Here is a 13384-nt window from a genome sequence, read left to right on the forward strand (position 1 = left end):
TTTTTTTTTTTTTCCTTTGAGTTTGTTTATATAGTGGATTACATTGATGAACCATCCCTGCATCCCTGGGATGAAGCGTACTTGATTATGACGGATGAACATTTTGATGTGTTCTGAGACTCGTTTTGTGAGGTTTTTGTTGTTGTTGTTTTGTTTTTGTTTTTTGAGACAGGGTTTTACTGTATAGCCCTGGCTGTCCTGGAACTCACTCTGTAAAACAGGCTGGCCTGAAACTCAGAAATCTGCCTGCCTCTGCCTCCCAAGTGCTGTGATCTTGTGAGAATTTTTTATTATTTTTGCATCATTTTCCTAGTGTCTAAAGATGCCGAGCACTTTATAGATGTTTATTTGCCATTTATATTCCTTTTGATTTTGTTTTGTTTTTGAAACTTTACTTCACTAGTTAATTTATTGTTTGGATAAGGAGGAAGAAGATTTTTACATTTGTGGTTCTTTATAGATTTCTCCATATTAATCCCCTATCTAATATATTATTGGTAACCATTTTCATCCCATTCTCTTTAAGTAATTATCTCAAAAAGTTCTTTCAAGTAGTGGTGTCCAATACAATACAAATCACATATAATTTAAAAAATTACTTTGATATATTAAAGTAGAAAAAAGTAAACTAAAGTTAACTTTTCCCTATAATATCTAAAATATAAACATAATCAATATAAAATTAAAAGATATTTCATACTTTTTGTACCAATATTTGAAATCCAGTATATAGTATGCATTGCTGCTCCTTCCAGTTCAAATTTCAAAAAGTCATCAGTGTTAGATGGCATGGTCTTACAAGGAATGTATATATTTCCATCAGTACAATATAAAAAGTATCATTTTGCATATCCTTGTATTAAGTGGTTGTATTAAACAGTGATGTCTGTTATAGGTGGCTTTACATCAGGCATATATGTTTTAAACTACAACTTTGTCCTAATGCTGTAAGATTATGATTTTTATATAGATGATACAGTCATGATTTTTATATAGATGATACAGTCATGAAATCTCTGATTATAATTAGAACTCAGTTTTATTTATAATCCATAATATGGGAGGATTTCCAAATAGCCACTTATAATAACTATTGAATATCATTATATTGCTTGTCTAACTGAGATAGATGAAACAATAAGCTTCTGTTCTTTCATGAATCCTCAGTTAGATGAGAATAATACAAATAAAATGTAATTCCTTTGAAACAAACTTGACTTTATTCCATCTAGAACAAACCAGAGATAAGGGACACTACATCAGAAATGCAGATTTTAAGTCTTTTTAAGTCACTCAACCAGAATTCTAGGAAAGGCAGGATGTAAAGTATTATACTCTAAATGTCTACTAGCTTTTAAGTCACCTTTCCTCTGATTAAGCATTATTTCCTTGTACTAAACCTGTTATGATCTCCCTGAATTTTGATAAAGTTGATCTTCATATGAGGGGAGGATCCCCTACTTTGCCTTTTCTTTCCCCCTTGAGAATAGCTGTTTTATTTTATATTGTTGTGTAAGGATTTATTTTATTATTTTTAATTGTATGGGTATGTATATTCACATGATTACAGGTACCCATGAAGCCCAAGGGTACCAGATCCCCTTAGAGCTGTATCTAATGTGGTTTTTGAGATCAAACCCAAGTCCTCTGTATAAGAGCAGCATAGACTCTTCACCTCTGAGCCATGTCTCTAGCCCAAATAGTTATTTTAATAACCAGACTTTATTCACAATTTAAAAAGATAAGTAATGACATTTATAACAAATATATGTTATTAGGCACCATTCTAATTATTGTTTCATTCATCTTCAAAATAGCAATTTTATAGAAATGTTAATATTTTTTCTTGTATATAAGGAAAGTGTGCTTAAAATGTTTTAATAACTTGTTTGGGTTAATGCTGTAACTTCGCCAAGCAGCCTATCAGAGCCTAAACTGTATTTTGCCTTCCATGTTAGTCCTTAATGAATAAGTTAGGAGTAGTTCACCAAACTCAGTCATGAAACCAGACTCAATACAAAATGTAAAAGAACTGAATCTTCTGTTAACATTTTAAAGGTTTCAAGTCTAAAGACGAATTTTCTGTAGAATTTATTAGTATGTTGGTTTCTTTTTCACCTTTAGGTCATCAAGAAAATAACAACTTCTGTTCAGTTAATATAAATATTGGCCCAGGTGACTGTGAATGGTTTGTTGTTCCTGAAGGCTACTGGGGTGTTCTGAATGACTTCTGTGAAAAGTAGGTTTCCAAACTAAATTTTCTTTAAACATAATTACTATAAAACAGTATCCACAAAGGACAGCTTACTAAACTGGATACCCTAATGTGGATACATAGTCAGCTTTTAGTTACAATTTAGGTTTAATTGAATGATTCCAAACCTATAATTTTATGTTACTAAAAAACTTACAGTAAAGATGTCCTGAAACTACTCTATGAAATATACTAATAGACATGAGTTTACAAATTTGAGTTATTATTTTCAATTTTTTAAAATATACAGTCAACTAGTTATTTAAAAGGCATGTATTCTAAGAAAAATTTATAAATATTTTAGAAAGTGGGAGAAATTCTGTAACTGAACATGCTTATTGTTAGGAATAACTAAAACTTGAACATAATAATCTTTGCCATGTCGTCATGATATAAATTCTTTTTAAAAGTGATAATGTTTCTTCTAAAGGCTTTTTATCAAATTTAATTAACTCCTTCAGCATTTGTTTTGCTAATCAAAGAATGTGCATGCTGAATATTTTCTTTTCAAAAAGAAAATTCACAATTGTGTTATTGAGTACTTTGGATTTTTAAAATTTGGTTTAAATTTAATGTCTCTAGATAGAACTGTGTTTCAATCATGTAAGCTCCTGGTATTTTGATTTACTAATAAAATTAGAAAATTATGAATTAAAAATTAAAAGTATAAATTAGCATGTGATGTTTGTCCCCATTTCAGTTAAATGTAGGGGGAGGGAAGTTACTGAAAATGTGTATATGAAAATCACCTTATAATTTCTTCATTAACACTTATTTCAATCAATACAAGAAAACCAGATACAGAATTTTACAGATTCTTATTCTTCTTTATACCATAATTTGTGTATTATTAATCCTGTTGATTAATTGAGGTTGTTTGCCTCCTTTTAGTTAGAAAGTTTTTAGCACTTTTATGATGATAGCACAAGGTTCAAATTGGGTTAGGATATGTGTTATTAACCATTTTTGTTTTATAGAGAGCTGTATTTACATAGCCTTATCACAAACAGCTAGCCAGTCCTATCCTCTTGCTTTTAGTGTGTCATTAGCCATGTGTTCTAGAGAGTTTCAGAGAGTTGCCTAGCAGTTTACAAAGTTTTTGTTTGTTTGTTTAGAGAGAGAGAACAAACATGAGAACACACTATTACAGGTAAATAGGGTCTCTTTTCTCCTTTTGCCATGTGGGTCCCAGGGTGGCAGATGCTTTTACCAACTTAGCCATTTTGCCAGCCCTGAATTTTCAGACTTAATAGCAGGTATTTGTTACTAGCTGTGCTATCTTGCCTGCCCTGATTTTCTTCTTCTTCTTTTTTTTTTTTTAAGGAAGAAAAAGGGAAAAAGAGAAATATTAAAGTTCTATTTTAGGTCAAGGGTTTTTCCCATATAATCTTAGATAATAGATAGTTTGCAGATTGTATGGTTTCTGTTACAATTGTGTTATTATAACAATAAAGTAGTCATTGATCATATGTAAATAAATGGTAATGTCTATATTCTAATAACGTTTATTTATAAAAACTCAGTAGGGTCATAGTTTTGTGAACTTCTATAAATTAAACTGTTATAACTTCATATATACTTTACCCCAAGTTATAAAGTACAGGTTACATCTTAAATATTAAGCAACTATTTCCAGTTTATGAGTTCTTCTTTTCTCAAAATATAAAATTTGAAGTGGTTATTAAAAAGTATATATTTGTTTTATAGGAAAAGTTTTTATAGTTTTTTCCAATATACATTATGAATAACCAATAAAATATTAAAGTAGATTAGTAATAGGATCTATGGAATGTTTCCAAAGTGGTGGTCATGGCTATTATGGGTGATATATACAAGTTTATTTTCAAGTGCATAGTTTTAATTAGCTGATCTTCCAAACCATTTAGAAGTTGACAACTTATTCCCCTGTTTCTCCTTATGACTAAAAGCAGCAGTTGAAACTCTTTCTTGAGTGGGTTTTCTGGTACATAGTGTTCATATTCATGAATTTAAGTGAATTTATCTTCATCCTCTGTCATTTAGTGATTTCCAGGTACTGTAAGAATAGAAGAGTTTGGTGCCTAAAAGTAGGGAGGGACCTTAGTGAAATGAAATTAGAATAAAAGTATGTGCTACTTTAGAGTAGCTACAGATTCCCCTTGGATTGTGTAGAAATGAATTTCAGCTGTCTTAAGATACATTCCTGTACTTTTTCTTATTTCAGAAATAATTTGAATTTCTTAATGGGTTCTTGGTGGCCCAACCTTGAAGATCTTTATGAAGCAAATGTTCCAGTGTATAGGTTTATTCAGCGACCTGGAGATCTAGTCTGGATAAATGCTGGCACTGTTCATTGGGTTCAAGCTATTGGCTGGTGCAACAACATTGCTTGGAATGTTGGTCCACTTACAGGTATTTTAAAAGAATATACTTGAAAAAAGATTTAACCTTCAATAAATAGATAGATAGGTAAATAAATAAATAAATGCCTTCTTTTTGCAAGAAATGTCTCCTTTTTAGTATAAAAGTTTAATGTTAACTAAATATTGAAAGTCTAAAACCTTAGATCCTTAGCAAATGAAAGACTTAAAAGGTTTATATACTAATATACATGGAAAATGTACTTGTAATTACTCTTTCGAGTCCTTGATTTTGTTTTATAAAGGGAACTTTACAAATATATTCTTGTAGGCTTTTCTTTATGTTAAGTTGTATGTAAAACAATTTGAGCCTACCCTTACGTAGTATTGCCTTAAAATTAAGAATGTGGCATTTGGAGCCAGGAAGATCTGAATTTGAACCAGGACTTAGCTTTATAAGTTTGGACAGGTTACTTAATTTTTCTAGTCTTTGATTTTTTTCATCTACTGATGATAGTAAAAATCAATAATGAAATTCTAAGAATTAAATGAGATAATGGATAAAAATTAGTTATACACATAGAAAGCATTCTCTATATGCTATTACCACTACTGGTGCTATTACCATAATTATCACAAAACAAAAATTATTTTTGTAAGCAGGGTGGTGGATTGCGCATGCATTTAATCCCAACATTTGGAGGGTAGAAGCAGGTGGATCTGTATGTTCAAGGCTAGCCTGGTTTACAGAGTGAGTTCCAGGACAACTAAGTCTACACAAACCCTGTGTCAAAAAAACAATAATAACACAATAACAATTATATATCTCTCTATAGGTATAAATATAAAGTTTTAGTGATTTGAGATTTTCATGAGGTAATAATGATTATCTTCACATCTTTTCATGGTTTGGTTTGTGATTTGTTTTTCTCCTCAGCCTGTCAGTACAAGTTAGCAGTGGAACGGTACGAATGGAACAAATTGCAAAATGTAAAGTCAATAGTACCTATGGTTCATCTTTCCTGGAATATGGCACGAAATATCAAGGTTTCAGATCCAAAGCTTTTTGAAATGATTAAGTAAGTACATTCTAAATTGTTGTACTAAACTATTAGGGGGCAGGATGACTGTTAAACAGTCCCCCCTCCTTATACAATTATGTTACATTATATAGAATTACATTAAAACAAAATGATCCAGAAGTCTAGCAAAGTAATAGAATCTGCTTGTTACAGATACTTTTCCCTTACAAATAGCCCACTATGGTTTTAAAAGCAATAAAGGTATAAATTATTCTACAGCAGAAGATTGACTTTCTAGTACTTCCCCACTCTTCTCTGAATTACTTGATTTCTCAATAGAATTTCAATTTTAATATTGAACGTCTGTTTTTAAGTCACTGAAGGAAGAATGACATCACAGAATATTTGCTGTTACAGAGAAGTTAATAGAATTAATAGAGTTCACTAAAATGCCATTTTTCTAAAGTTTGCATTAAATTTCTTATAAATACCTCTTCCCCGTTTTAGCTGTTTTAAACAATTTATGCTTGTATAAATTCTTATCTTGTAACTTAATTTGAATACATATATACTAGTGACAATGTCATTGTCAGGTTTTCAAGCTGGTTTTTTTTAAAATAATAGTGTAAATTTGACCCACAAAAGTAGAGAAAATTCTGATCTCTATAAGTGTGTGTGTGTGTGTGTGTGTGCGCGCGCGCGCGGTTAAGTTAGTAAATTGCCCATTGTGCAAGCATGAGGGTCAAAAGCTGGGTATGACATCTGGTTTCTACACCCTCAGTCCTTCTGGGGTAGAGACAGGCAGAACCCTGGATTTCATTGACCAGCTAGCTGAGGTGGATTGATGAACTCCAGATTCATTGAGAGACTCTGTCCCAAAATATAAGGTGGAGAGCCATTTGAGAAAGACACCTGATATCAACATGCATGTCATATTGCATGGGTATATTTTTATGGGAGTGAAATTGTAAAGTATATTTACCAAATTTGTTTGACTATTTTATAGAATTGGCCTCAGAACTTATTTATATCGATGAAGTAAAAAAAGAATAAAATCAAAGCATAATGAGTAATGTACTTTTATGATACTTTTACGATACTTTTACATACTAGGTACCACATTCTCCGTATATCCATAATTTAATTACCTTCTTATATTTTTTTCTTCTTTTTATTTTTGAAATGGAATGTGGCCCTGGGTCTCAGACTGGCCTGGACTCACTATGTAGTTCTTATGGCCTCGTGTCTGTCTCACCCTCCTGAGTTCTATTTGTACGCATGAACCATCACTGATGAAACAGTACAGTTGAAAAAAGCTGTTAACTAACATCTATCTTGATTAAAAGTGGTTCATTACATTTTGGATTGATTAGGGTTTTATAATTAGAAACAACTTTTTTAAAAGAATTAAGTCATGATTCCTACTTAACACAGCAGTCCTATTTTAACATTCATAATTTGTGATCATCCAACAACTTCTTAAAAATTCTTATCTTTAGTTTAAATATCTTGACAAATGTCTCTAATATTCACCTGCCATTTTGTCTCTGTTCCCTAAATACCTATTTAACAGCTGTTTGAGAGAACCAGTGGTATAAAGATGAATTTGCTATTTCTCATGGCATAAGTTCTGATGCTCTCTAATAGGGAGAGACCTATTAGAGAGAGAGCAAGAGGTCCGAAAGATGATGTGTTTGTATGGATTAGATTCAGTTGAAAAATATTTGGGTAGAAGTGATTAAAATGCTACTTTTACCAAAGGGATGAAGGAATGTATCTGAGACTGAAGGTGAATTTTGTGTGATTATACATAAATAATGAGGGATAATACAAAAATCTTGGGATACAGTGTTTCAGATCTAGAGGAAAAGTACAGACTACTTATGGGACAAAAAAGCCAGTGTGACTAGAGCAATAGAAAGGAAAAGTGGTAGTGATTTAAACAACATAACAAAATGAAGTGAATTTTTGGGACATGGTAAGACATATATATTGGTTCTAAATGTTGCTGCTAACCACCAGAGGATTTTAAGCAGGAGAGAAAAATAGTATTAACTCCACTATAAGAAAATAGACATGGTTGGTTTGTGGAAAACAAATTACAAACAGCAGTGTTAGACATAAGGAGGATGGTTGAGTAGTTTAGGCTAATTTGGAAGAGATTTGCATGTGAAGATGGAGAAAGTAATAAAACTCGTACTGTTGTACAATTAAAACTCACAGGACTTGTGCTAATAGATTGAGTAGGGCAGTGATGTAAAATGAAACTAAAGAAAGACTATTTTCTTCCAGTAGTGTATAATTTATGACCAGTCTTCCATAATTTTAAACAATCACTAATTTTGACCTTTTCTTGGTTTACCATAATCCTGCCTTCTTTCTGGGTTTCTTCAAGTTTATCCTCTTTCTTCTTTAGTGTTGTGAAGTCTTGAACACCTGTATTTTTCTGTTTTCTATTTTCCCTGATGCTGCAAAATGTCTAATTATTGGCTCCTAATTGCATTCCTAATTTTATGGTAAGAACTCTGTTCCCAGCCTGAAGTATCTGATGTGATGAAGAATTCTTTTTACTGTTGTACCAACTTAAACTAATAACAAGTTATAAGTCCCTAGACCTTGGTTCATAAGATTCCTTTTTACAGTTCATTTAGTCATTGATATAAAGTGAACTTCTTACCAAGCAAACATCTTGCCTTCGTTGTTTCATTTAATGAATATTTTGTGACTGACTACAGGCTCTGGACTAGTCACTAAAGATTGATGGATATATGTAGTTAGTATTCATAAGTAAATAGAAATAAAATAAGTCCATTAAACATTTTCTAAAGTCTTATTCTTTTAAATTGTGTATTCTTCTGAGTTCAGACTAAACAGTAGATTATACTGCTACTAAAAACAACCATTAAGGTATTTACCTTTCAGGGAACTGGAATGATGGCTCAAAAGTTTAAGAATGCTGGCTGTTCTTCCAGAGGTCCCGAGTTCAGTTCCTAGTAACTACATGGTGGCTTATAATCATCTAGCATGTAGGTAATATATTCAGGCAGAACACTATGTACATAATAAATGAGTGAAGGAATGAATGAATAGAAAGAACCTTTCAGGAAGAAGACTTTCATTTCCCCCTTGTTTACTTTTTTACCCTTTTATTTGTTAATGTTCTCTTTCTCTCTGTCTCTTTGAAAACAATTTTTTTCATATAGTATTTTCTGAACATACTTTTCCTCCTCCAACTCCTTCACTCCCCTGCATCCACCTGATGCCCTTTCTCTCTAAAAAACAAAGAAAATTCCAGTGAGACAGAAAATGCTCAAGCAAAGAAATGTGAGCCAAAATGTCCACAAACATACCATTGAGGGTTTTTTTGTGTTGTTCATTTACTACTGGGCATAGGGCCTATTCTGAAGGTTAGTTATATCATACTTCATTACAGAAAACGAATTTTTCCTTTGTGTGCAGGTATCAATTGCAGATACTTTTGATTAGTATGGGAGCCTGTTTCCACTTCTCCCTCTAAGCACTATGACCTTGCTTGTCTTGAACTATTTCTTTGGATTCATCCATTCCCCTGTGGATCTTACAGTCTATCCCTAATCCCTTAGAAAAGGAATTTAATGAAGATATCCCATTTGGAACTGATTGTACTAAAATCTCTCATTTTCTACACATTGCTGAATTGTGGTCCTCTTTTTTAGCTCCCATGTTTTTTGATACCTGAGCAAGGCACTGATGTTTGGGTATAGCAGAATGTCATGAGTCCAAGGCTCTGGATTCAGCTCTTCACTCTTAGATGAATTTATGTGTAACATTGCTGTCCACCCTAAACTTATTTATTGTTTTTCCTCCAACTTCTACTTTGAAATTTTATAACCTTCTTTCCACATTTATTTAGCAACTCTTCTAGACTCATAAGTATACATTTACTTTTTGGTTTTGAGCCACATGAAAGATAAATTTGCAGGCTTCATAACATCCCCACCAGATACTTCTCAAAAGAATAAAAAAAGCTACATAAGCGTGGGGTCATTTGCCGTATTTGAGGAATATGAAATTCAGTACTGTAAGTTAACACATGTACTATCCACATATAGATCATGCCCCTCAATCCCCCCTCCAAAACCAGAAAACCCTATTTTTAGTTTCAATACTTAATAAAATGAGATGTGTGCACTGGTTCTTACTTGTCTGGTCATAGGAATCATTTGGTTCTTTACTTAAAATTCTATTTTTACCCAGTCAAAGCTCTGCTAGAAGAAACTATGGGGAGAATCTTTTTTATAAGGATCAGGCAAGTTAGGAACACCACAAAAAAGATGAGATTGTTTTTCAAGACTAGAAAACCTGTATAGCTTTTTGCTTATTTACATTTCAGTTTATGATTTATACAGAGTTTTTAACATATAAATTGGAATGGTTTTTAAGTATTAACTTCTTAATTGTTGTTTTCTTTTTTCCTCATTCACATGGTTAGCAGATTAGCATATTTACTTTTATGGTTTTTGTCCGTGAGATGAAAGTTCTTAAACTATTCATTTATCATTCACTGAGTGAGACCTTGATTTTCAGCCATGTGCTTGATTTAAATGAAACTCTTAGGTAACTTAGTGACACTGATACCCATGATTGTCAAAGGAAAAACAATCCTGACCTGACAGACAGATTGCATGAGAGTTCTGAAGGTGTGAGCTTGCTTTTTATTGCTGACCTGTCTTGGCCAGATACCTCTGGGGAATGCTTAAAATTTTTTTAGTGGTAGATTGTATTCTGTAAAGAATTATAAAGAGCCATGTTAAACTAACCCTTGTTTCTTCTGTTTGTACACTGGCATTTAGATATCAAATTTAGAAACTTCAACAAGATGCCCCTAAAATGTCAGAATAATTTTGTATGTTTACCTTCAATATAATATCATTAGTGGGTTCATTCCTATTAACTCTATTGTCCCTAAAACCTCACTCGAAAAAAAAAATTATAAGGGTTTATTTATTTATTTTATATATGTGAGTACACTGTCATTATCTTCAGACACGCTAAAGAGTATCAGATCCTATTACAAATGGTTGTAAGCTACCATGTGGTTGCTGGGAATTGAACTCTGGAAGAGCAGTCAGTGCGCTTAACTGCTGAGCCATCTCTCTAGCCCTTGAAAATTAAATTTTTATAAGAAGAAAATATTTGAAATTGGTGTTTGAAAAATTATTCTTTAATCATCCCCCACGCAACTGCTCATGCCATTCTTTCTTTGCAGAAGATGGCTTTTTTCATCTTCCTGTCCAAATCTAAATTGGTATATTCAACTTCAGAAATTTCAGCTACAAAATAGAAAATTTCCATGATTTCTATCTCCTTTCATTTAAAGATGATTCTTCTTTTCTTTTAGTATCCATGATATCCTAGGTCAGCTTATGAATATAGCGTACGTTTTCATTCGTTCTTTGTTATGAAGTCATTCCCTAAGATGTGACCTGTCTTTTCAAATCAGGTTTTGGCTGGATTAGAGTCTACTTTGTAACTTCAAATGCACTACACTTCCAACCCATTTCTGTGGTTGTTGAAGGTTTTTTTATTTGTTTGGTTTGGTTTGTTTTTGTTGTTGTTGTTGTTGTTGTATTTTTAAAATGTATCTGTAAATACATGGGTCTCGCTGGGGAGTTGAGGCTGATCTAAACTTAATCCTCCTGCCTCTACCTAAGTGGTAAGATTGTAGATACCACTGTATCCAGCCTTTTCCTGGCATTTACATAGTTTTTCATCCAAACAATTAAAAAGCAAGATTTGATTGTTGAAGAGTCGTTTTTCTCTAGCTGCTCAAATAATCTGACCCTATTCCTAAAATGCACTTCAAAAAAAGCATTTTTTATCTTAGACAATATTGTAACTTTCTGCTACTGATTTATTTTGTAATTCTTAGTAAAATGAAATCTTAATTGCTGTCTGGTCGGCCTATTAATATGTAATGAGAACTTTGATTTTATGTTTTTTTTTTTTTTTATGGTTAATCAAAGTAAAAGTAGTTACTGTTGAGCCCTGAATAATATTTCTATAACTTCCCTAGTGGCTTTTCCTTGAATCTCTTGATTTGTAGTTAAGCCACTTCTTTTGAGCCTATTCATTGTTTGTCTTTCTAAATTGTATATTTCAACTGCTGAACACAAAATTTCAGTGGTACAAAGGATTATAACAATGAAAAAGTGTAGTTTGTTAACATTGTCAGAAAATTAGGGTTTTTCTAAGACTCTTATAACAAAATAAAAATTACAGAACTATGATTGCAGAAGGAGACTATTCCTGACTTCCTCTCTAACTGTAGCTAAATTACCAAAGCAGTTAGTACATTGGAGATGAAGGTTTATTCTATGGGTAAAGACTGAAATAATACTCTACAGATTAAAGGCTCGGTATTTCATGGTGGGAGTACATTGGGGGTTCTAGAGGGTATGAGAAAGACTATAGTATGAGACTTCAGAAGCTTGAGATCTCTGCTCCTCCACCTCCACCCCACCAGACCTTCCCACTCCCTGGGACCCCAAATCTCTTCTCTAACTGAGTCCATACCCACAGTCCCCTGCTGTATATGTGTTGGAGGCCTCATATCAGATGGTGTATGCTGCCTGGTGGTGGTGGCTCATTGTCCGTGAGATCTCAGGGTCCAGATTAAATGAGACTGCTGGTCCTCCTACAGGGTCGCCCTCCTCAGCTTCTTCCAGCTTTTCCCTAATTCAAACCACAGGGGTCAGCAGCTTCTGTCCATTGATTCAGTATAAATATCTGCATGTGACTCTTTCAGCTTAGACATCCTCTTGGAGAAAGGGGTTGAGGGGGGTGAGTGGGATATGGAATAATCGGAGAGTGGACAGGGAGAAGGTTAAAGTCTGGACTGTAAAAAAGATGAGATTATAAGTAATAATAAAATTTAAACATTCTCAGAGGAAAAAGAAAAAGAAGGAAAATGCTATTTAGAAGTTCTTCATATAACACTTGAGTAGCATGTATACCTTTAGAAGTGGACTGTAGGGGATGGCAAGATGGCTCAGCGGGTAAGAGCACCAACTGCTCTTCTAAAGGTCCTGAGTTCAAATCCCAGCAACCACATTGTGGCTCACAACCATCCATAATGAGATTTGATACCTCTTCTGGCATGTCTGAAGACAGCCACAGTGTACTTACATATAATAATAAATAAATCTTTTTTAAAAAGTGGACTATATGGGACACAAGGTGAGAAGACAGCAGCAGGAGCTGAAGGCATGGTCTTACATTTTTAAATTTTGCTGTGATAAAAGTTTTTAGTTGAGAGATGAGGAGGACATAACATCTGTCCCAACACTGGGAGTAACTGGAATCAGCAGGACCCAGGCACGGCAGGAACTCTGCCATCCCAGTGGCACTGGGCTGGTACCCTAAGCAGACCTTAGGGTGCATATTTTGCAGCCAGTCCCACAACACCCATAGGAAGTTCCACTCCCAAGTGCTCAAACAAGCACAAGATCAAAGCCCAGGATCAGAGGAAGACATAACATGTTTGTAGCTGTTGTATCAAATTTGAAAAAGGTGACTTTATAAGTTACTCTTTCTTTGAGATGAATGCTTTTCAAAATCTTCACAGCCAATGAACCAGATTCTTACCCTCACCTAATGTCTGTGCCACCTTCCAAGTAGATCCATTGTTCATTGAAACAGTTGGTGAATGACTTTATGGATTTATCTTAATACCTACACCATTTCTTAAATGAATGTAACCTGTTCTCTGTGGGCTGAGAATGAAGTCA

General features: G+C 33.4%; 1 protein-coding gene across 9 annotated transcripts in view; it reads left to right on the top strand.

The window, feature by feature from the left end:
- Kdm6a (lysine demethylase 6A) overlaps positions 1-13384 on the top strand; it is a 148972-nt gene that overhangs the window by 127514 nt on the left and 8074 nt on the right. For all 9 annotated transcript variants that reach the window (XM_031343393.1, XM_031343472.1, XM_031343689.1 and 6 more), the window contains 3 exons: positions 2125-2239; positions 4458-4645; positions 5531-5672. In XM_031343393.1, coding sequence (XP_031199253.1) covers positions 2125-2239; positions 4458-4645; positions 5531-5672 — 445 coding nt within the window. The remainder of the gene's footprint in view (positions 1-2124; positions 2240-4457; positions 4646-5530; positions 5673-13384) is intronic.

Source organism: Mastomys coucha, chromosome X (assembly GCF_008632895.1).
Source record: "Mastomys coucha isolate ucsf_1 chromosome X, UCSF_Mcou_1, whole genome shotgun sequence".
Classification (NCBI taxonomy): Eukaryota; Metazoa; Chordata; class Mammalia; order Rodentia; family Muridae; genus Mastomys; species Mastomys coucha.